Source organism: Astyanax mexicanus, chromosome 9 (genome assembly GCF_023375975.1).
Source record: "Astyanax mexicanus isolate ESR-SI-001 chromosome 9, AstMex3_surface, whole genome shotgun sequence".
NCBI classification, from domain to species: Eukaryota; Metazoa; Chordata; class Actinopteri; order Characiformes; family Acestrorhamphidae; genus Astyanax; species Astyanax mexicanus.
In genome coordinates this window covers 46,158,440-46,183,723 of record NC_064416.1, presented here as the reverse complement: position 1 = coordinate 46,183,723, position 25,284 = coordinate 46,158,440, and the positions used below count along the sequence as shown (strand labels likewise).

The 25,284-nt window shown below is 38.8% G+C and overlaps 1 protein-coding gene and 1 long non-coding RNA gene across 2 annotated transcripts; one reads left to right on the top strand and one right to left on the bottom strand.

Moving 5' to 3' along the window:
* Positions 1 to 298: 298 nt before the first annotated feature.
* On the bottom strand, positions 299 to 5,635 carry LOC103045930 (guanylyl cyclase-activating protein 2). Its single transcript, XM_007242993.4, has 4 exons — positions 4,841 to 5,635; positions 4,593 to 4,742; positions 3,565 to 3,673; positions 299 to 2,583 (listed from the first exon to the last, which is right to left on the bottom strand). The coding sequence occupies exons 1-4, from the start codon at positions 5,039 to 5,041 to the stop codon at positions 2,459 to 2,461; spliced, it is 585 nt and encodes a 194-aa protein (XP_007243055.1). The 5' UTR covers positions 5,042 to 5,635; the 3' UTR covers positions 299 to 2,458.
* Positions 5,636 to 18,737: 13,102 nt separating this feature from the next.
* On the top strand, positions 18,738 to 22,198 carry LOC111197053 (uncharacterized). Its single transcript, XR_007440711.1, has 5 exons — positions 18,738 to 19,173; positions 19,261 to 19,679; positions 20,133 to 20,245; positions 20,339 to 20,940; positions 22,068 to 22,198. It is a non-coding gene; the product is annotated as an uncharacterized LOC111197053 (long non-coding RNA).
* Positions 22,199 to 25,284: the final 3,086 nt, after the last annotated feature.

The following is a 25,284-nucleotide window of genomic DNA, read 5'->3' as shown; positions in this document are numbered from 1 at the left end:
CTTAGATTTTTGGCTGCCTTTTTGTTTATAAATGTCTGGACATGTACCTTTTTTCTAATTTCTTCATTAAATTTATATTTTTTGCCATTTAAACACTGTGTGTCCTCCATTTATTTGTCACGGCCTAGAGCCAGTCGTGACTCTACTAAGTATTGATATATGGGGGCTGTATACTTTTACATGTTATATTTTTGTTCCACTTTTTAATGTGCAATACTTTGTCAAATGTATAATACATTTTTGCATCTTGGGATGTCTGTAAACCACACCTGATGTAAAGTTATGACAGTACTCAGTCTCAAGCATGATATCTTTTATTATTACTTTAGTTTGGACAAAACTGTAACAGTAAAATTCCAGCAAAAACATATTAAAATAAAAAAAAACATTCTATAAAACAAAGATTATTAAATTTTATAAACAGGAGAAACATACTGGGCAGAGCTAGAACACGACCAGTAATCTTAGGGGACAAGGGCACATTAGGCTGATATATGGTATTATACATTTTACAAAATCAAACTGACATTACAGCATTTTTCTTAGTGGGTAACTGCAGCCTGAGTGCATAAGGTGGACATTTTACCATTTCTATATAAATGCCTGTATCCAACTTTATTAAGCTTCAAAAATGGTGGTTAACGAGATACATGCCTAACTTTACTTGTAACTTTACTTGATCACCGGCTACGCTGTTGTGTGCTGATCCTTAATGTGTGTCTATGAATGTTTCCAGACTTCAAGCTCTATAATTCTCCTACATGGTTGTATCCTAGCAAATAAAAATGAATATATATCATACTAAAAGACTGAACTGCCTATCACAAATCTAGGACTGCCTTACTTACTTTAAAAACTTTACTTACTTTTAAACTTGCTTTTCTTGTATTTTACATTTTTCCAATCAGGTCCATTGAGAATTCCATTTTATATTCCATAAATGGTTCAAATCCATCAATCCATGTGCCTTTAAGATACTGTATAAGATAAATGAGCTCTGTTCTGATTGGCTGTCCTGCGGTGTGAATAGACATGGATAAACTACAGCAGGATGGATAAGCTTTAGTAAACTGGTTAACTGATAGAGCTTGAGTATAAAAGGAACAAAGTCTACTAGACTTGCTAAAAGGATGGTGTAAATGCTGTATAACTGTAACACTAATTGGTTAAGCACTAAACATGGCAGCTAATGAGTTAGACGTCTAAACTGCCTTAACTGGATTTGCTCTAGTAAAGCCAGAGCGTCGACCGTACTGTCTAAAATGATCTGTGAAAGATCCATGACGTTATGGGCTGTAAGATCCCTATCTTAAAAGCTAATTTTTATACACTGTAATATGGCAGAGTGAAACACCATGGAGATAAACCCAATGGATCATTAAAACAGACAAGACTTTCTACACCATGCCTAATAAATGATTCATTTGTTCCTCACACACATTTAGGGCCCTATTTGAGCAATCTATTGACCTATAGTGCTTGATTTATGGTGTGTCGATGTGTCTTTGGTATTGTGAGAGCGCAAAAAATACTCCTTGCGCAGCTCGAAACACAATGCAAATAGCGTTAACTAATTTTCTTAACTAATTATGGGTGTGTTTTGGGCATTACGTGAAATAAACCAATCAGTGTGCCAGTTCTGATTTCCTTTAAGAGGCAGATGAGTATCCTAACAGCGAACTGCTTTTGCACGTCTCAGCAGAGGAAACTGAACTGCGCATTCACACTGTTCAGCTCATTTAAGAGAACAGCAATGTTTGGTTATTATTTTTTTCTGTTTATTGTTGAGTTTGCCACACCTACACGCATGAGCCTTGACGATTGACTGTTGTCTAGGTTCATTTTAGTCAGTGGAGCACCTGTGCTTTTCACCACCAAGAGAAAATAATTTGACAGGGTGTAAGCTAGCAAAGAGCATCCCAACACGCCTTGCACAGGGTGTAAAACAGGGCCTAAAACAGGGCCTTTAGAGTTTAGAGGAACAGATATATGATAGTGCAGATACACGTTATACTAAAATTTCTTTTTTTTTTTTTTTGGTGATTTTACCTGTGGAATAAGAGGTCTATAAGACTTCTGGCCTTGTTGAAAATTTGGAGACACCTTGCTAATTGCTCACTAAATTAAATGTCACATATTGCCATAGTATTAATTATATAATAATAATAAATCCACAAAGTAAGCATGTTTATCAATATTAAAGGCATTCCAAAAGGCAAAGTGTCTCCAAACTTTTATCAGGCATTGTAGATTAGTATAATGATAATCAATCCTGTAAATAAAGTGTCAGTCTGTTTCAAGGCTGCTCAGGTTCACAGATGAACAAATCACACAGGTTCTGTACACAGACGCCATGAGATCGACTGTTCGTTCAAGTGATTTCTGTTGTGCAACGCTGAGCAAAGGTATAAGGTACGCTTCAGAAGTCTTCATTACGTTCCTTTTCTCGCTCCACATACTAGCCTGACTTGATCTGTTGCATATTTTGTACCCAACCGCTGGGGTTGACCTCCAGGCTGAGGAACTCTTTGACCCAGGTGTCACAATGAGCCCCTTCCAGAAACTCATCCAGAGAAATGTCACCTAAAACAGAGAGAACAAAGAGAATGACCCAAGACACATTTGAAACAGATACAGCAATCAGTCTGACTAACCAGTAACTAGTAACAGTAAAAAAAGTAACAGTAAAAGACTAGTAGCTCTCCAGCCCAGAGGGTTGTTGAACCCAATTGCAGAACAGTTGAATTCAAAGCAGGTAAACCCAAGGAACCCGTGTTGTTAGGTTTGCGGTCCAATACACTACTGCTGCCCCGGCTAGTGAATTGGGACATGGCTGGGAAAAACGCACTTATAAGGAGATAAGGAGCCCAAGAACGGACAGGAAAGCGAGAACGTCCAAAAACTAAAGTCACACCGAGGGTGGGATGTAAACAAAAGCTCGTCAGAGAAGGATTTTATTTTTTATCATTGTTTTATTATCGTTCATTATATTTCAAACAACCTCAAGGGCCAGATGTTTCATGCTTGCGGCTTCATGCTTGCCGACCCCTGACATAGAGGGCGATTAGCATCCTGTCACTGCGTTAGAACTCTAGGTCACCTTTAAGCCCATGAACGTAGCTAATCTAATAAGTTTTAAAAGGTAGTTTTCCAAGGTTAAGAAGGAGGTCACACCATAGGTGGAAAGGCATGCTATGGAGAATGCCTAGAAAGCCAGATCTGGCCATAACATAGAAAAATAACAGTTTCATCCAGAAAGCAGGCTACTGCTTGTCCAATAAAAGTACGGATACCTTAAACTCAAACCCCGTTATCCTCATTATCTTAAGCATTACCCAGGTACTTTAACAGACTTTAACATACTTAGGTCAGAACACTGAACATTATTATATTACATATCTATAATTATCCCATATATCCTTATTAGTCTATTTTAAAGTTTATTTGTTTTAGGTGTTTTAGCAAGTGCAAAAAAATTTGGTCCAAAATCTTGAACCAAACACAGAAAATGCTGTTTTTTTTGTTAGCAGTTTTGCGTTTCCAATGCCAACATTCAGAACTTACCGTCATTGTTCTCGTCGACGCGCTCAACTACCCGGTCACACACTTCCTCCAAGGACAGAATGTTTCCATCTTCATCTGTTACATTGCATTCTTTGATCTTGTAAATTATCTACAAGCACATAAAAAAACAAGATTATTTTTAAAACCAGAACTATTCAGCCAACAGTGTCCTCTGGTCAGCATCATGTGACCACTGATGGAGGACTACAGCAGGGCTCTGCAATTAAGGGGCAAGATATTTTCCATGCCATTACATGGTGGGCCACAAAAAAAAAATATGTTTCGGAAAATGAAGTGTAATTGGGATGGAGAAGTAGCTCTCCAGCCCAGAGGGTTGTTGAACCCAATTGTAGAACAGTTGATCTCAAAGCAGGTGAACCCAAGAAGAGAAAATTGCTTATAAGTTGACAGGGAGCCCAAGAACTGGCGGAAAAATGAGAATGGGCAGAAACTAAAGTCACGCCCAGCGCGACAGAGAAAGACAGCAGAGGAATGGAAACAAAAGCTCACCAGAGAAAGAAATGAGTTGTAATTTTCTTCATTATCGTTTATTCAAGCCCATGCTTGCGGGCCACATCTGGACAGAACAAGATGTGTTCATACTATAGATAGAAAGTATTCAGTATTCAGATGTGGTAATTGGAGCTGATACAATGAACAACCCATGTAGAAACAAGGTGGTGGTGTTAATGTTATGGCAAATAGGCAGACTCTCTGGAGAGCTTCCTTCCTGCAGGTTTTAACTCCAATCCCAATCTAATACACCCCATTCAGACAAACAAGTGCTTCTAAAGGCAGTGGTTAACTGGATTAACTCGGGTGGATTAAGGTTGATCTTCAGGAGCATGAATGCAACTCAATCATACCTAAATCTAAATCTAAAATTCCACTAGATCTATGTAAACCAGTAGATCTAGTGGAATTTTAGATTTAGATTTAGGTATGATTGAGTTGCATTCATGCTCCTGAAGATCAACCTTAATCCAGGCTGCAAAAAGGCTGCAAAAACGTATAGCCATCGAGCATACCCTGATAATGCGTGAGATCTCCTCTCTGTCCAGTCGTCCATTGCCGTCATTGTCGAAAACTTTGAAAGACCACCGGAGTTTGTCTTCCAGCTTCCCTCGGAGCACAAGGTGAAGAGCTGCCACATACTCTATGAAATCCAATGTGTTGTCCTGAAGAAACACAATACATCCATTTATCCATTCAATCGTGATGTCCTTACCGTGAGATAAATCTGTAGCTACGCTCTAGAAGAAGACTGGATACTCACCCCATTCTCATCAAATGATCGAAATACATTTTCCAAGTAAAGAGACTCAGGACTGGGACCACTTTTAACTCCGAATATCTTCTTGAACTCATGCAGATATAGAGACCCGCTTGGACACTCCATAATAAAGGTCTTGTAGAGGTTCTGGATTTCAGAGAGATCCAGCTCCTTGTCCTCAGCCTCAGACTGTGTCTGACCCATGGCAAAGAAGGATGAAGGAGAAAAAAAGTTTAATTTAACAAAAAGGAAGACACTCAGTAACCAGCAGGCTCTGCTGCAGCTAAAATTTCTCTATGCAGTTTCTGTTCCTGTCTTGCTGTTTCAGTTCCTGCCAGACGAGAAGCGTCCACTGTGAGCTCACTGTGAGTCTGAAGCCATGAACCCGGTGGAACAGTGCTTTTAGAGGAGCTTTAATCGTTAATCTGCGACCAGGTGATCAGTCCCACTGTGGAAAGACCTCATTATCCTGCTGTTAATGAAAAGCGTCATGGAATCCCCACTGCACTATACAGGTTAAGTAAATCTCTACCTGTGTTAGGGAGATCCTGGCACCTGCGTCAGAAACTTGGCCCACAGAAGCAGCACGCACCGTCTGACCTGTGCTAGACGATCTCAAATTCAAGGACATTCCTTTACGTCACCGTGGCCTATCCCAATTTGTGGGATTCTTTGAATGCGACCTGCATTTCAGAGAAGTCAGAGGAGAGTCCATTAAGGTCACACACACACAGTCCTTGCTGTGCTGTGTATTTTTGAGATTTGACGAGATGCTGAGGCACCAGACTTATACATGTAGGGTATAAGGGAAATGTACAGATAGTTACTATACAAAACAACTGAGGGAAAAAGCCCACAGTATGACCACACCTCATTTAAGCCTCTGACATGTCTATACTTATCATAGACTGTGTATAGCTGGACAGAGCATCGTCTCTCAAAAGTGAAGCCGCCACAGGTCGGGCGCCCCCTGCTGTTCGGTTGCAGAAAGCTGTATAACCCCACCCATCCCCATAGGTTTCAATAGCAAAACAAAACAACTTTCAATTAAATTTTTTTTCTAATATACTGTAATTCTACCTCCATTATTTAAATGCAGCAGCTAGTGTAACCTCTGCTTATATTGTTACATTTTTATTTCCCCACAGAATTCGTTTTTAAAAACGTTATTCAGCTCTATTCAAAAAGGTGTGGTTATTGTAAAAGGGCTGGTTATGGGCGGGATCCCTAATCCCTCCCCCACACACTTACCATCTCTATACCACCCCCCTCTTACCTTCTCCCTCCCTAAAGAGCAGTCGCTTCCTTACATTCATGTGTATTTTTATTTATTATTCACAATTGAGAACAGGTACAATAACTTTAATCATCCTTCCTTTCTCTCTTCTTGATCTTCGTTAAACTCCTCCCTCCATCCCTCCCTCGCTCCATTCATCTTCCACCTCCGCTTTTACTCAATATTCCACCTGTCGAGATCACTGGGGAATACAAACAGCTGGGACCTCCTTGCTGTGCCACCAACTCTGTGAGGTTTGGGGAGTTTTGCGATTACATCGCATCTTGGGAAGAATGCTCTCTTTGAAATTAAAGATGGGTTTACCATAGAAGGTTTTGCCTTTTCTTAAGAATTTACACTCTAGATCAGCACCTACAATCTATATAGATATTGGCACCAGTGGTGGTTCCCCTGCTTGTTTTGTGCTTATACTCTTAAGACATGATGTCCATTCTATAATCGTATAAAATGCAAAAACCTGATTTAATAATTAAGAAATATACTGTATACTGTAAACTACAGCCAAAATACACTTATTAAGTGTAACAAGGGGTTTGGCTCAACTTACCCCACTCTGCCCTACTGTGCAAAGGTTTTTTAGGCACCAAAGTAAATTACACTAATCCATTTATCTCAGCAATATGAGTGTTTTACCTGAAAAAGCACCACATATGATTTGAACAGATGCAAATAAACATAAATACAGTAAAACGTAACAAGGAATTCTCATTTTAAACTAAGTATGTTATATCCCGTGAGCCTGAAGCTGAAGAACAAAGTGTAGAGATTCCAGATTTCTCCTTGATGCCCTTAGTCAGTATGTGTATTGTCATGACTGGCTCTAGCCCATGACAAATAAATGGAGGACACACAGTGTTTAAATGGACATTGTATAAACAAAATAGTGTCCAAAGAAAATCTAAGGATCAACAAAAGCAACTCAAGCATAATGCTAAACAGAACTAAAGCAAGCAGGCCCAGAAACTCAGCTGATAATGAAGGGGCTGTTCAGCAATGATGACACAGTGTTTTAGCATTTCTATTGGTTAATCGATGTCAGCTACCTTAGATCGGTTGTTCATTTCTTTGCCCTTTGATGGTAACTTTGGTAATGTGAAAGATCATTTAGATTGTAATTCAGACTCTGATCCAGTTCTTTAAAGCGAGCAGCATAAGCAGCTGCATCTTTGAGTAGATCTGATACTGAACTTCACCCCCCGACATTCCAGCTCCTGGACTCATCTGCTCATTTCAGCTTCTCTCTCTCTCTCTCTCTCTCTCTCTCTCTGCTTGATTGCTAAGCCTGTATGTGAAAAATATGTTTTAATCACCATATTACTTTTATTAAGTAATTTATTAATGTTTTTATCTATTTACTTATTTAAAATTTGGGCAGTTTTCCCCCATATTAGACTACTACTGTTCACTACACTGCAAAAAACGATTCTTGAGCCCAGTAAACTTTGCTCATTAATATGAGAAGATTTTACCTAAAATTATACTTTTTGAACTATGCTTAATTAAAACAGTATGTACAACCCAATATTTTGTGTGTTTATTTTGTTTAGAAATTTGGAGAAATATTGCATGAATATTTGAGTAAAATCAACATGATTTGAGCCCAGTGATGTTTGCTCATTATAATGAGAAGATTTTACCTAAAATTATACTTTTCGAACTTTGCTTAATTACAAAAATAAATACAACCCAATAGTTTTAGTGTGTATTATGTTAAGATTTTGTTACGCCTAACTAAATATTTTAAGGCTGCTTGGGAGACCACGAGGCACTGATACAAGTACTTATCTCCACTGATGAAGAACTTTTGGAAGGCAGCGAGCATGGACTGCATGGGTAAGAGCACAGTGACTGATTATTTTTGAGATATTTACAGTTGTGAGTTATCTGTGTAGTTTAAGTTGGTTTTAGAAACACGGTGCTTCAGTGAACTGTGTTGGCCTGCAGCTATAGGCAAGCATCAAACCGAAAGAAAGGGCAAATGTAGCTAGCTAGCACGTAGGCTAACCACTCGGGTGGCTATTCCGGCACTGGGCGCGTACAAACCGGGCTGGGCCGTCATGCTAACACCGCATTAGCGACCCCGGTGAGTAGACCAGAGTCGGTCTAGCTGGCTTAAGGCCTCGGCATACTTCCAGCGAAACGAATTTCGTGAGCATTGCACGAAGTCAAGCGCGCTTTCGCAAGCTTTTGAGCTGGCATACTTTCTGCGGCTTCGCTTTGCCTGTCTCGCATGCTCCACAACTGCAGGTGGTGCTGTTACCGGAAAGCCAACGCGCTCTGTCTACACAAGCTCCGGTATGGCAACGTGTGAAATACTATAAAACGTGTGAATCGTAAAGGTGAGGGTACCGCTGTACCTGCTCAGCCAGCCTTTCTTCAAAATCGTCCATGTTTGTTTTCTTGGCACGCCTCTTTTTTAACGACCAATCACAGCCTTTGTCGCGTTGTGTCTTCGGCCGTGGAGTTCGCCCAGCTTCCATGTGCACGACACGGCGAACGAAGCCCCTGTGCGACGTCCGCGCCTGTTCGTTTTCTCCGCAATTACGTCACATTGTTCGCTAGAGCCACGCGAACGTCGTCTCCGCATGAAGTATGCCGAGGCCTTTAATTTCAACTTATTTTTAGCGTGCCGTAATGCTAACACCGCGTTAGCGTGCTGTAATGCTAACACAGCGTTAGCGTGCACCGCATTAGAGACCCCGGTGAGTAACGCCAGACCAGAGTCGGTCTAGCTGGCTAATCAAAGTATTGTTCGCGTGCTATAAGGCTAACGCATGTTAGCTACAATGATTGGCCACTTCAACCCCTTTTTTACATTCTCCTTTTCACTGAGCAGCTTGGTGCACTTAGTTCTATAATTATCAGTGTTGGGAATAACAGCGTTATAAGTAACGGCGTTAGGTAACGACGTCATTTTGTCAGTAACGGGATAAAATAATTAATTACTTTTCCTGTCGTTACAACGCCGTTGACGTTACTGGTGATTAAAAGCAGTGCGTTACTATATAATGATATAATAACAGTAATTCGAGCGGACCCCTGCCCAGGCTAGTGAGTAGTAACAGGTGTTTCACCATGAACTGTGACCTATAGAGATCTGTGACTCCAGGTCTAAACAGGTGACAGTTCTCGGTGTAACACCTGTTGAACTTGACACGCTCTTAACACGCCCTGGCCCGACGGCGGGCCAGATAAATATAATAATTAATATCTGGCTGTGTTTATGAATAATTACAGGCTCAATATATCAATGACAGCCTGCTGACTCTCAGGATTACGGAGCTGCAAACCGTTTTACTGTCGGATGTACGGTTCCTGAATAAGAGTGCGTTAGACGGTTCGGTCTGTGAACACGCTCTTTGATCCGCCTGGGGTTACTACAGGACACCCCTCACACGCAAACAGAGAATATCAGCGCGTACCTCAGAGTCCGGGCTTCAGAACCCCTCCAAACATCACAACATCCATCAGTCCAGTCTCCAGTAATCCTCATATCCGAGCACTGCTTTTAGAAAAAAATATTATCAACTTTAACGGTTTATTTTAGGAGTTTCTCTTTGTTCTACAGCGATAAACTGCGCATGCGCGTTTCCATGGGCTTCAGCCTGAGAAAAAAAGAGGTCTGGGCTCAGCCAATCAGGTGGCGAGTTATGCGGGACAGAGGTGGTAGCCAATCAGAGCCAGTGTTTTTACACGTGTGCCGAAGCACACCTGTGACACTCTCTGTAACTGTTTACTTTTTGCTTTTGCTTTTTTTTTTATAAAAAAAAAAATGTTTTTTTAAAGGATTTTATTCTGCTCTATTCTGATGTGCAATAAATATAAAAAAGTTATGTACAAACACCTTTCTGATCTACTTATTTCAACTGACTGTAAAAATGCTTTTTTTTCAGTAATTGGCCTGCAGGTTAGGGAGACAAAGGGATAAAATATTATTTTTGTTTCTACACTGTTTTACAGAGTTTTTGCAGATGAGCATAAAACACATGTATTTCTATAATTACAGACTGTTTGTTAAAAAAATAAATGGAGTTCATTTGAAATGGTCTAAGACTTTTTTTTAACTGCTTTTAAATATTTAATGTTCAGCTGCTCAACCTGCTGTCTTGCTCATGTTCATCTTACAATATTAAGTTAAGTTAATATTAAGTTTATTCACTGGACAAAGACATTTTTTATGTGAAGGCGTAAAGTGATTTTTTTTGTACTGTCAGTATTAAGACTTTTTGAAAAAAGGACAAAAAAACTTTTCTTAGTTTTATTTAAGAATATGGTGCAACATTTTTGCAAACGTATTATTAATTATTGCCAGTTTAAGATTTTTGTTAAAAATGAGTAAAAAAATATTTGTTGGTTCTACGTAAAAATATGGTGCAACATTTTTGCAACCTTATTTTTAAGTAATTTCACTGTAATTTTTTTTTGTAAAAATGACGAAAAATGTTTCTATGGGTTTACGTAAAAACATAGTGCAACATTTTTGCAAGCAAATTATTAAGTAATATCAGTTTAATATTTTAATTAAAAGTTATCAAAAAAGATTTGTGGGTAACACTTAAAAACAAGCTTGCAAAAACGTTGCACTATATTTTTAAGTAAAACCAGCACATCATTTTTTACAGTGTATATACATTTATAAACACAAATAAGTCTTAGATTATTAAATTTATTATTTTCTTAAATAATGCAATACCGTGCCAATGTCACTGCAGTGCTGAGACCCACCATCCAAATGTCCAAAGACGTGGGAGATTCTACTGTTTACAGTCTCCGGCATCCAGACTTTGAGCTAACTTAGACTAATGAGCCATTTGACCTTGTGAAAACCTACAGTTTTAGTTAACCTGTCCATATACTACATGACTTTGAAAAGACTCTGAAAAGACTTTTAACAGACTAAAGTCTGACTCCCCCTCACATCTAAAGACTCGTCACAGACTTTTTACTCACAGAATAAGATTTTACAAAGACTCACTAACTGCAAGACTAGAACTAGATTCTTTCTGATCTCATTTCCCATGATGGTAGAGTTTACACACAATACATATTATATATTAAGTTACAAATAATATGTATATCAGTACTGTGATTTATCAGAGACTCGCTACTTTTGTCCCCATCTACGGTTTATTTTTTTTAACCACACTGTTAGTTCTTGATATGTTTTTATTATATAGTACAGTTTGTATAGCAAAAAATTACAGTTCCACTGTTGTACATTTGCCTTTGTTTTAGATCAAATTAATGCAATAAAGAACATAAATCTTGCAAAATGTTTATTTATTAAACTTGTTTGTATCAAAAATAACACTGCACAAATAAATAACTGCAAACTATTATATATTTAAAAATTAAATATAAAGACTTTAAAGTTCTACCTGTGTTTAAAATACTGTACATATTAAAGTAAGAACTATATAAGGCCTATTGACTGTAAAATGTGTTCTCTTTCTAATCAGTTGTGAAGTCATGTAAAATATTCTTGCCTTGAGGCTTTTTGTAGCTTTCCTATTGGTTGTTGACTTTGGTCACGTCACTATTTGCGTTTTAAGACTTGCGATAATATTAAACACCACCCAGTAACCACCCTAACACTTAACGATCTAGATGACGCGACCGCAACTCGACTGCAGCTCGACTTGTGTTGGTGTCCTTTAGTTTAAGATAAAACAGTACTAAAATAAATAGAAATGTCCCTCCTTTACACCTCCATTTTTAAAAATGTACTTGAGCACTGAAAGTAAACGTTCCATGATTTAATTATTATTTCTGTATAAAGACTTGCGTAACTATTGGTTCACCATTTTTTTAATAGAATGTCATTAATTATTCAAATAGTCTGATGCCTAATAAAATGATCCTATGCACAAAACACTGAAGGCAATATTGTACACTTATTTTAACGAGCTTAAGTCAACTTTTTGAGGAAAAAATCTAAATGTAAGATTGGAACTTTGAACTACATTACCAATCCAAAGTTTAGACATACAGTGTTTTTTTTCATTAGTTTAAAATGTCCTGCATTATAGATTAATACTTAAGTCATCAAACTATGAAGAAAAACAAATGGAGTCATTTAATTAACAAACCAGAATAAGGTTTATACTTTAGATTCTTCAAAGAAGCTCCTCTTGCATTATTAGAGACAGTTTTGCTCATCTTGGCTGAATTACATTCAGTCAGCTTTATGAGGTAGAGTCACCTGGAATTCAGGCTTTCAGTTAACAGCTGTGCTGAACTCATCAAGAGTTAATTACTTGAATTTCTTGTCTCTAAATAATGTGTTTGAGAGCATCAGTTAAAGTAAAGTAGTGAAGAGGTAGAGTAACAGGTATACAGTGAATAGTGAATATTTGAGTAATGTTCTAATCCAGATTATGGTGAGAACTACTCAACTAAGTAAAGAAAATAATACTTCAGTCAATCCGAAACATTTGAAGAACTTTGAAAGTACCCTCAAGTGCAGTCACAAAGATCATTAAAACGTTGTGATAGATAGATAGATAGATAGATAGTATAATAAAATATAGTAATAATATACTAATATTGCATATAAAATGTACAAATAATCTTAACAGAATATTATAAAGTATTATAGATAAATAGATTTACCAATCCTATCCTGCAGGGGGAAATACAGTCTAAGGCCTTCTGGTGCACAGTTTGTTAGTACTCAAGTGTTCATGCTAAAATGTCTATTGCTGCTGCCCGACAGGTGTTGAACAGGGTGATGGCTGTTGGTACAAATGATCTCCTGTATTGTTCTTTACTACAGCGCAGCTGGAGGAGTCTATTACTGAAAGTGCTCCGCTGTCTGATCAGAAGGTCATGAAGGAGGGGTGATGTATTGTTCAAAATGGCAGTGACTTTATTGAGAGACCGCCTTTCGACCACCTCCTCGAAACCATCCAGTGAAGAGCCCAGAACAGAGCTAGATTTCCTGATCAGCTTTTTAACATCCACTCCTCTGATGCTGCCCAACACACAGCTGCATAGAACACAGCACTCGCAACAACCGACTGATAAAACATCTCCAATGTCTTGCTGCACACATTGAAAGCCCTGAGTCTTCACAAAAAGTAGAGTATGCTCCTCCCCTTCTTGTACACAGCCTCCATATTGGCCCTCCAGTCCAGTCTGCTGTCTAGAAGGACACCCAGGTATTTATTGCTACCATCTCAATATTCTGACCCATAATAACAATGGGACTGGTTGCGGACCTTCCTCCTGAAGTCCACCACCATCTCCTTGGTCTTTGCTACATTAAGCACCAGATGGTTCCTCGCAGTCCACTCTACAAACCTATCCACCAGATCTCTGTACTACCCCTCCTGCCCATCCCTGATACACCCAACAACCACAGAGTCATCAGAGAATTTCTGAAGATGGCAAAATTCAGATCTGTACTGAAAGTCCGTGGTAAACAGGGTGAAAAGGAAAGGGGAGGACACAGTTCCTTGTGGTGCTCCAGTGCAGCTGACCAGGACATCAGACTGGTAGGTTCCCATCCGTCCAAGTAGTCCTGGACCCAGGTGATCATGGACTATTCCACCTGCATTTTATCCATCTTCTCCCCAGTATTTGAGGTTGGATGGTGTTGAATGCACTCAAAAAATCAAAAAAGGTGATTCTCACTGAAGTGTTGTTCTGATCCAAGTGGGAGTGCACCCTCTGTAGCATCATCTACACCTATCTGTGGATGGTAGGCAAACTGCAGAGGGTCCAAGAAAGAGCCAACCCAAGGTCTCAAATATGCCAGCACTGGCCTTTTCAGCACCTTCATGACGTGGGATGTGAGGGCCACTGGTCTGTAGTCATTCTGAAAGGAGGAATATGGCTTCTTTGGGATAGGAACCAGGCATGATGTTTTCCACATCACAGGCACCTGCTCTTGTTTAAGACTCAGATTAAAGAGATGCTGAAGAATTCCATATAGCTGACTGGCACAGACCTTCAGCACTCTTGGGTTGATTCCATCTGGCCCAGCAGCTTTGCCCATCTTTAGTTTCTTCAGTTGTCTCTTCACCTGGGTCGCTGTCACCTCCAAAGGATGGTGTGGATCCTTTAACCTTGGCTGAGGGGTGTACAGTGTGGGGTGTACGTGCTGTAAGGTTTGAGGGTGCAAAAAGGAGGAGTTTGGACAGAATGGAGGAGAATGGTGTCAGGCTGAACCTATTAATGAAAACATTCAGCTCATTGGCTGTGTCCAGACTGCCTGCAACAGACTTTTGCTTTGCTTCCTTCTGAAGGCTTCCTTATGCTCCCTCAGCTTCACCTTTAACTCCTTCTGCACATTCCTCAGCAGTTCTCTGTCCTTCATTCTAAAAGCCTGCTTCCTCTTGTTCAACAGTTTCTTCAGGTCTTTGGTGATCCAGGGTTTGTTGTTAGGAAAAAAACGCACCCACCTGACAGGACCAACAGTGTCCGTGGAGAAATTAATATAATCTGTGATACATTCCGTCATCTTATTAATGACATCACCTGCTGATTCACGCAACATCTCCCAATCTGTGGTCTCAAATCAGACCTGCATCTGGTGACCACCTCCTGATTGTTCTCTTTGTCACCAGCTGCCTTAAAACCACAGGCCGGTCTGTGGGGGTTAGTGAAACCAAGTTGTGGTCCGATCTTCCCAGTGGAGGAATGACAGATGAAACATAAGCGTCCTTCACATTCACATACAAAAGATCCAGCACTGTATTCTCCCTGGTTGCACAGCTTACAAACTAGTGGAATTTTGATAAGAGTTGTGGAAAGTGAAACATGATTAAAATCCCTGTTAATGGCAATGAATGAGTCTGGGTATCTAATCTGAAGTCTCGCGATAGCCGCTATTATGACGTCACACGCCACTTTTGCACAAGCAACCGGCGTTTAATGCTCAATGCTCGGACAACAGTGACTCTCCTTCACAGTAATATGTCCCGGATTACACCATCTGTTGTTCACAAACAGTGCAACTCCTCCTCCTTTCTTCTTACCGCTCCGTTTGGGGTCTCTGTCCGCCCTCATGATCTGAAAGCCAGAGATGGAAACGCTGATCACGATCAGGGCATTTAACTCGAAATTGGCTCTCATCAGGACCACCCCAGGAAAAGAAGAGCAAGAGTTTCCTCTGTTGTACAGGATAAATTTCCATCAGAGTTTCCAGCCACATAAATCGCGAGTTAACATCCCCCCATTTAAGAGCACCTAAATGCTTCTTCAGAGATTTTAGGTTTGTTTGACACTTTTAAGTTACTACATGATTCCTTATCCCTTATAGTCTGGATGACTTTAGTATTATTTTACAATGTAGGGGAAAAAGAGAAGTTGTGTTCAAACTTTTAACTGGTACTGTATTTTGCATCTATATAAATATATTTAAAAAATACATAATTCCCAATATGTGGATATTGGGAATTAACAAGTTCAAAATAAAGTGCATGCTGTACCCAGATTGGTTGTTTAATTTTGACATGATACATTTTAAGTGCAAATTAAAGAAATTAAAGGAACTTAAGGAACTACTAACTTTGCATTATGTGAATAAAAAGTGATATGTTTAACTTTGAATCACAGTGGAGTTAAAATAAAAGGTCCTTGGAAAAGGAAATACTTCACTAAAATATATATGCACACAAAAAAATAAACAAAACATTTACTTCATTACTGCCCTTCACTGCATACTTCTATGAATTGGTGATGCTGTTTTGAATGAGTTCGCTCTCATTGTGTTAGTTTAGAGGATTACCTTGTGAAGATACGCTGTGAGGTCAAACACTGTCGCTGTATGCATGTGCGTGTATTCACTTCAAGGCCAGGTAATTCTGGACCAGGTAATCCAATCAATTCAGCCACACACACACACACACACTGTCAGACGACCCCTAACCTCAACCTCGTCATGGAAACCCCTGGAGTCCTAAATAGGTTAAGGAAATCTCTGCATGCCTTAGAGAAATACTTTTAATGCAAATTTGAATTTCAAAACAAACTATACAGGTTGAATCAAAAGTCCCAGAACATCATTGTATTTCACAAATGAAAAGGAAATGAAACAAAATACATGAGGGGACCCATCCTGAATTATAGATATATACAGCTCTGGAAAAAATAAGAGACTAAATGATGGTGTTTTTCCTTGATTTCACTAAATTGAAAACCTCTAGAATATAATCAAGAGGAAGATGGATGATCACAAGCCATCAAACCACCAAACTGAACTGCTTGAATTTTTGCACCAGGAGTAAAGGCATAAAGTTATCCAAAAGCAGTGTGTAAGACTGGTGGAGGAGAACATGCCAAGATGCATGTAAACTTTGATTAAAAACCAGGGTTATTCCACCAAATATTGATTTCTGAACTCTTAAAACTTAAAAATATGAATATGAACTACTAATGAAATACTAAACGCGAAAATAACTTTAAACTAAATCTTTACTACAAGGATTTTACTGTAACAGTAAACTGCTTTAACATATAGGTGTTAAAGCCAGGCAAGTGGACTAGATAATAGATCACTTAACTGACTATTATTTAGTCCACTTACCTGGCTAGTGTGACAGGGTACACCTAGTTTAGCAGCGCTTAATTTTTTGGCACAGTTTACAACATGCTGTGTAGGTATTCACTTGAACTGGACACTTCCTCATACCCACAGTACCTTTACCACTAGCTAAAAGCAAACAGCTATACTTGGTGTTTCTCAACCAGGGTGCCTTCTGGCTTCATCAGGAGTGCCATCAAAATATTCTGTTACAAAAAAATGCAGCTCATTGGACTGTTTCAACCAACACTATGGACCCTGCATAACTTCTTTTATTCCTTATATTATTCCCAGAACTGGAAACTGGACCAAAAAAAAGCCACAATGACTACTGTCCCATTGCACTTACCCCATCATTATGAAGTGCTTTGAGAGGCTGGTGATGAAGCCCATCAAAAACCATCTCCCCTCCTCAATGGACACCTCCAGCACCACCATACTGAGCACCGGCGCCCCCCAGGGCTGTGTGCTTAGTCCACTGCTGTTCACTCTGCTGACTCATGACTGCAAAGTACAGCAAAAAAAAAACACATTATCAAGATCTCTAAACATAGATAAAACCAAAGAGATGGTTGTTGACTTCAGGAGAGCTCCAGGTATACACCACCCGCTGAACATCAACGGCTCTGCTGTGGAAATTGTGAAAAACACCAAGTTCCTCTGTGTTCACATTGCAGAGAACCTCACCTGGTCCCTCAACACCAGCTCCATAACAAAGAAAGCCCAGCAGCGAGTGCCTCTACTTCAGATACTACTCTCTACTACCAGATTCTGCAACAGCTTCCTCCACCATTCAGTCAGACTCCTCAACACACAGAGCCTCCACTACCAGACTCTGCAACAGCTTTATCCACCATTCAGTCAAACTCCTCAACACACAGAGCCTCCACTACCAGACTCTGCAACAGCTTCATCCACCAGACAGTCAGACTCCTCAACACACAGAGCCTCCACTACCAGACTCTGCAACAGCTTCATCCACCAGACAGTCAGACTCCTCAACACACAGAGCCTCTACTACCAGAGTCTGCAACAGCTTCATCCACCAGGCAGTCAGACTCCTCAACACACAGAACCTCCACTACCAGACTCTGCAACAGCTTCATCTACAAGGCAATCAGACTCCTCAACACACAGAGCCTTATACTATCAGACTCTGCAACAGCTTCATCCACCATTCAGTCAAACTCCTCAACACACAGAGCCTCCACTACCAGACTCTGCAACAGCTTCATCTACCAGGCAATCAGACTCCTCAACACACAGAGCCTCCACTACCAGACTCTGCAACAGATTCATCAACCAGGCAGTCAGACTCCTCAACACACAGACCCTCTACTACCAGACTCTGCAACATCTTCATCCACCAGGCAGTCAGACTTCTCAACACACAGAGCCTCCACTACCAGACTCTGCAACAGCTTCATCCACCAGGCAATCAGACTCCTCAACACACAGACATATATTCTACCTCAGTAACTGCTGTGATCATATATGTTCTACATGTTACAGTATGCTACATATCTCCACACCTTATTCTACAATGCACATTTAATTTGTACCGTATTGGTACTGCACGGTCCTGTCTGCTGTATTTATTGTAATGTTATAGTTGCCAATTTGTTGCACGTTTGCACTTTATGTTGTCTATTGTATTGAGTATAGCTGAGTGAGTAAAGTCACCACAGCCAAAGCAGCTAACAGCTAAACAACACAAGCCCAGAGACTTAATCCAATCACAGTCTCAAGTTCAAGGCCGAGCCCACAGACAGTAATCGGGTGCTCAAGGGCAGGAAATGATTAACTCTCTCACCTGTTCTCAAAAAGCATTTCAATAGACATTAAAAATACATATTGACCAAACCATAAACATACTAATTTACACTACTTAGTTTTAAACCCTTAAAATCTAAGATATACACTCACTGGCCACTTTATTATTTATTATTATAATCCTTCGTAGCAAAGATTCAACAAGCTACTGGAAACATTCCTCAGAGATTCTGCTCCATATTAACATGAGAGCATCACACAGTCACTGCAGATTTATCAGCTGCACATCCATGAAGAGAATCTCCTGTTTCACCACATCCCAAAGCTCCTCTACTGGACTGAGATCTAGTAACTGTGGAGGACATTCCAGTACAGTGAACTCTCTCACTGTCATGTTTAAGAAACCAGTCTGAGATTATTCAGGCTTTATAACATGGAGCATTATCCTGCTGGAAGTAGCATCAGAAGATACAGCTACACTGTGATCATAAAGAGATGAACATGATCAGTAACAATACTCAGGTAGACTGTGGCGTTTGAGACACGATGCTCAGTTAGTACTAATGAGCCCAAAGTGTGTCAGGAAAATCTCCCCCACACCATTTCAGCACCACCACCAGCCTGAACCAGCTGTTGATGCACGGCAGGACGGATCCATGCTTTCATGTTGTTGACTCCAAATTCTGACCCTACCATCAGAATGTAGCAGCAGAAATCATCAGAGACTCATCAGATCAGGTAACGTTTTTCCATTACGTTATTCTATTGTCTGATTTTGGTGATTCTGTGTGAATTGTATTCTCAGTTTCCTGTTCTTATCTGCAGGAGCTGCACCCGGTGTGATTCTTCTTCTGCTGCTGTAGATCATCATCCTCCTTAAGGTTGGACGTGTTGTGTTGAGCTGGATAACGGTGTAAAAAGTGATTTATCAGGGTAAATTGTGCCCTGTGTTTGGACAGGGTGTTTGGACAAACTGTAAAAAATTCTGGATCTCTGAACGCTGTGGGACAACGGAGGTGTGCTAGTCATCAAAGATAAGTACTTTTTATCATGTTTTACTACAGCAAAAGCCTATTTTACAGTTCTCTTTTAAATCACCTTTCTTCTCCATTTTTGATGCTTGGTTTTCAGGTCGTCTTGGCCATGTCTACATGCCTAAATGCGTTAAGTTGCTGCCATGTGATTGGCTGATTTGACATTTGTGTTTATGAGCAGTTGGACAGGTGTTCCTAATGAAGTGGCTGGTGAGTATATAATATTTGACTATTAATAATAGTTATTTACTATAATTATGCTACTATAATAATTGTTATAAATTACTAAATATTTGTGAAAGGTAATATTTGTATAATATTTATATATATTTGTAGGGCTGCACAGTATATTTTTCAGCATTGCCATTGCAATGTGAGCATGCACTCTAGTAACATCATAATGTTAATGTTTTTCTTTAATTAATAGATTATTTTTTTCATGCTGTTTGATGCAATAGGAAAATTGTCACTGTTCTCATATCTGCTCAGTATCGTTCATTTTACTTTGATGGACTTACTGTATTTCAATAGACAGAGTGCATTATTAATACCATGGCATTTTTTTTCAACTTCTGGTATTTCATGTATTCATTTAATACTGCAATAAACGTCGCAAAATAAAAAATGAATTAATTAATTATGATCTCCAATATTAACGTGCAGCGCTATTGCAAAGGCAGTGAAATACACCAGAAGAGAAGGTAACGTAAGCCACTCAACAGCACAAGTGGAGTGTGTGAGGAACGAGTGAAAAGAGCAAGCAATACAGATGAGAGGTTACCTTCTATGTAAATAAGCTTTATTGGGTTTGTTTTTTTTTTTGTTTGTTTTTTTCTAATTTTTCCCATTTTCTCCCCAATTTTGCACAGCCAATTACCCAACCCACTTACTAGGACTCCCCCTATCACTAGTGATGCCCCAACACACCAGGAGGGTGAAGTGACTAGCACATGCTTCCTCTGATACATGTGAAGTCAGCCACCGCTTCTTTTTGAGCTGCTGCTGATGCAGTATTGCTGAGCAGCATCACAGCGTACTCTGAGGAAACCACAGCGACTCGGTTCCGATACATCAGCTCACAGACGCCCTGTGCTGATCAACATCACTCTAGGAGTGATGTGGGGAGAGAGCGCCATCTACCCACCCGGAGAGAGCAGGGCCCATTGTGCTCCCTCTGAGTGCCGGCAGCTTGATGGTAAAGCTGCATGAGCGGGGGTTCAAACCTGCGACCTCCCGCTCATAGTGGCAGCGCTTTAGAAAACTGGACCACTCGGAGCTGAGTTTGTTTGTTTGTTAATTACACAGGTCATGCTGTGGTGATCTGTCTTCCTCTTCTACTTTAAATGATTAAGCAGTGGAATTGGGGACACCTGCTGTTCATCCAGACAGAACCAGGACTACCATTAATCCCAGCACAGCAACAGTGAACGTGAACATGAACCTGGAGATTTATCTGCATGTGATTATACAGGTAATGATCACACCTTCTGTATTCATCTGTATGAATGATTTGGTGTTTTTTTGTTCTGCCTTTGGAAACAGAGCAGTGTGAGCACATTCAGGGTCAAATACTGCTGGTGTTTAAATGTATCACATACACTAAATAGACAAAAGTCTTGGGACACCTGCCTGTTCAGTGTTCATTGTTTTCCAAAATCAAGGATATGGTGTGACTAATTTCTTTTCTTCTTTTTCTTCTTTAATTTCAGTTGTTAAAATTACTCCTTTTTTAACCTTCTTTGATTTCTGTGACAAAAAAAATCTTAATTGTATTTAAAACATATTGAGAAATGTCTAAGTATGCTGTAAATATAACAGATTTATGTCCTTACTTAACATATATTAAAAGTACATTAATATTATGTTACATTATAGTGTATTTTAAATAAATAGACTTCTATGAGGTACACTTTTAGTTCATTGTAATTCAATATGCCAGTTCCAAAATACTTATTTTCAAATATACTTTTGTACATTTTTAGCAAAGTGTATTAAAAACAGCTGTTGCAGTAGTTCACTTAAAGTACCAAATGTATCATGTAACTTAATTAATTAATTAAATTAAAAGTTAATTAATTACTACATTTATAACATTTAAAGTAAATTTGTAACATGCTAAAAATTGTAGCACAGTATATTAAAATTTATCATTATACCCAACAAAGTATACTAGAAGTGTGCTACTTACAAAAGACAGGAAACAAGAAGCATATTTGTACTGTAAATATATTTAACACATTTTTAGTACATTTCTAATATACCTGGGGTATAATAGTGATACAGTTGTAATACTCATTAAATATATTATAGTTTTACTGTAAGCATATTTAAAATATGGGGTTACATACATGAAGTAGTTTAAATATTAATTCTATTTAAAATAGGTCCATTTTAGTACATTATGTGGTTACAAGAACACTTTAGTGCACTATAGAATCATAATACTTAGTATACTTTAATCTACTTTTTTTAACTAGGGTTGGCAGATTTCTTTTGCTTCACTTGGGCTTTAATTTCACATTTTTTTTACTGTCTAATCTCATATGTCTTTATTATCTCTCTATTTTCTTTTTTTCTTTTTTGTCTTGTGCCACAAAGGTGAGCCTGGTCAGTGGCGATTACCGCTGAGGATTCTGGGACTTGAAGTCTTTTGGCTCATATCCACCAGCTACTGCACTGAGTTGTCCAGGTGGCCCTCTGCTGGTGATTGGGTGGTACAGTGTTTTTAATACTGCGGGGGGGGGGGGGGGGGGGGGGGACTTTACACCCCTCTAGCCTGGGCTGCTATTAGTCAGGGTGCCAATAGGGTAATATTTATCTTCTTCAGAGAGTCTTATTCTATTGGCTGTACAATCTCTACAGTAACCATTTTGCTACAGTGCATTTATTTGTACATCTATATGGGCAATGGGTGCAACATATATACATGTATTTGGGTCATTCTTCATTTGGAGTGAGAAACCATGTCATAAAGTTGAAGAGCTAAAAAAAGCCTAAAATATTAGGGACAATTCCAAGAGTCAGTAAATACATTTTCACAGTTAACCTAAGATTAAAACCACATTTTTCTTATGATTTCTTTGACTTTCCTTTTTTTATCATATTTTAAAGGCGCTTTACATATGTAAAATAGCTCGTCACATAACCAATTTTCCGACACTTAAGCAAACATTTTCTGTGTAAAGAAATAGTTTAAAAGGTTTAACTTTTGAGATTTTATGGAACAGATCCGGATTTACTATATGCATGATTAACATCATACTACAGAAAAGAAATATGTATTTTATTTTAAAAATACTTTTGTCACAAAGATTCTGGTCACTGGTGTTATCAGGACTCTTATATTATATTTGTCATGGATATTTAGGTGCGTCCTTTGAAGGATGGGTAGGCTGCGATGGCAGTCCTGAAATGGGACAGTCTACCCTAGCAGTATTTCCTGTTTCCTGTTTGAGATTCTACCCGCCACAACCAAAGTCAGAGCTGAGAAATGAGCCAGACATTTTGATTCTAGTTTTGCTTCAGACCACAAAATACCAAATTAAATAAGTCCAGGTTAATTTACTGTGCAGTTACTTAAATATTTTAGATGTGAATGGGTGGAACTGAACATAAACAAATAGTTGGAAAAAAGAAAAATAAATTAGAATACAGTATTTAGTTTATATAAATAAATATATAAGTATCAATAATATATAAGTATCAATAATATATAAGTATCAATATATAAGTATCAATTTGCTAGTCTCAGCTAGTTAGCTAATGCACTGTTTACATGGTCTAGCTACTGAAATATTGAGATTTTGCTTTTTTTTATATATTATCTCAGGAGTGTACATTGTGCCCTCTCACTGACATGAACTATTGTTCTCTTTTGCAGTATGTTATATTCTGTGTATTATAAGGTTTGAACAGAATGTTTAGTGTTTCACTTAAAATGCCTCCTATTTTTGTAGCAAATGTTATCTAAAATGGCTGAAGCTCTAACTGCATGGTCAGTTGGATTAAATATGGTACACTATGAGCTATTACGTACTTTTGGGTGTGATCTATAAATTATGTGTAAATAGTTATAAGCAGTGATGTCAGCAACGCGTTACTTAGTAACGCGTTACTCTAATCTGACCCCTTTTTTCAGTAACGAGTAATCTAACGCGTTACTATTTCCAATCCAGTAATCAGATTAAAGTTACTTATTTAAGTCACTGTGCGTTACTCTCTCTCTCTCTCTCTCTCTCTCTCTCTCTCTCTCTCCACCTCATCTCCTCCACACACACACACACACACACACACACCGCTCCCTTACCCATTCCTCCTCCGCTCTTCCCCAATCACACGCGTCTCGCTTTCTCCCCTGTCTCTCTCTCTCTCGCGCTCGGCGTGTCTTTAGTTTCCGCCCGTTTTCGTTTTTCGCCAGTTCTCGGGCTCCTTTATAAAGGCGGTTTTTTTTGCGGCCGCGTCCCAATTCACTAGCCAGGGCAGCGGTCTGCCACAAATTTGATTGGCAGAGGAGAGCATTTAAAGATTTTACACCACACGTGATTGGAAGTTCACTGTTGCGCAGAGCGCACATACCGTAAAGACAAGAAAAGTTCCGGTGCTTTAAATGAACACTGTCAGAATTACATCGTTTTCAGTAGTTGGGTCCGGTATGGGTCCGTATTGGACAACGTCTGGGTCCGGACCCGGACCGCAGTCTGCAAATATGTGATCCCTGGTCTAGACCATGGTTCTGTTTTATAAAACCACTCCTTGCTGCCCTGCAGAGAACAACAAGTTCAATGTTCAGTTTTACAGTGTTAAATATTTCAGGTCAAGAAAGACTTTCTTTATTTTATATATTTTTTATAAAAACAAGTATTTATGTTTAGTAAAATCAAGAAAGACCATATTTTATTTCTTATTTAAAAATATTTATGTTAAGTTAATTTTTTTTTATTATTAAAAAAACTTATTTTTTTAGGAAATAGTTAAACCTAATAGAGATAAATTGTTGCTGTTAAAAATGCATTTTCCAATAAACGGAGTATTGGCAAAACTGGTTATAATGTTTATGTTAAGGCGGCGGGAGGTGGTGTCTGCAGCTGCTGAAAGTAACTAATAAAGTAACTTGTAAAGTAACTTAGTTACTTTTAAAATCAAGTAATCCATAAAGTAACTAAGTTACTTTTTTAAGGAGTAATCAGTAATCAGTAATCGGATTACTTTTTCAAAGTAACTATACCATCACTATATTTTATATATGTCAATACCGCAGGAATGTGGATCCCAACATTAGCAGCCTCACAGCCTGTTTTTCGGAGTCAGCTTACTGCTTAAAATAGCTCATATTTACTGTTAATATATCTAACTAATAATTTATTATTTTAATAAGAACAACAGTAATCTAACGCTCCAGCTAGAGCTTATATTGGGCTAAAAATCCAACCTGACACTACCCGCCCTCATAAACTGTTATTACGAGTGCGGACCTGATTTAAACTCCACATTTTGTAGTAAGTAACGTTACAGCAATAAAATAAAAACTTTTAACTAAATTCCCAAATAGTTGGAATTAACGAAATCCATTTCGTTTATTAATTATGTTAATAAACAGTACAGCACGGAAGAAGCCTATTTCCTTTTACGAAACTGTGACAGCGCTGTGTATTCTCCACAGCGAGGACGTAAATAGACAGAATACTGAAGTCGTGTCCTAATTTTGTAGTCTGCGCCATGTTGTTTATGCCCATATTTGGGGTTCCGTGTCTAAGAGGTTCAGGTCTATGGGAAATTTAAATGATTTTTTTTTTAAAGAACTGGCCTCACATTTTGT

Bases quoted from the DNA above. Each gene is read 5' to 3' on its own strand.
- LOC103045930 (XM_007242993.4), bottom strand. From the start codon at position 5,041: ATGGGTCAGACACAGTCTGAGGCTGAGGACAAGGAGCTGGATCTCTCT. The intron at 4,743-4,840 runs GTGAGTATCCAG...GTGTTTCTTCAG, and splicing joins GATCATTTGATGAGAATGGG to GACAACACATTGGATTTCAT. The intron at 2,584-3,564 runs GTAAGTTCTGAA...TCTCTGTTTTAG, and splicing joins CGTCGACGAGAACAATGACG to GTGACATTTCTCTGGATGAG.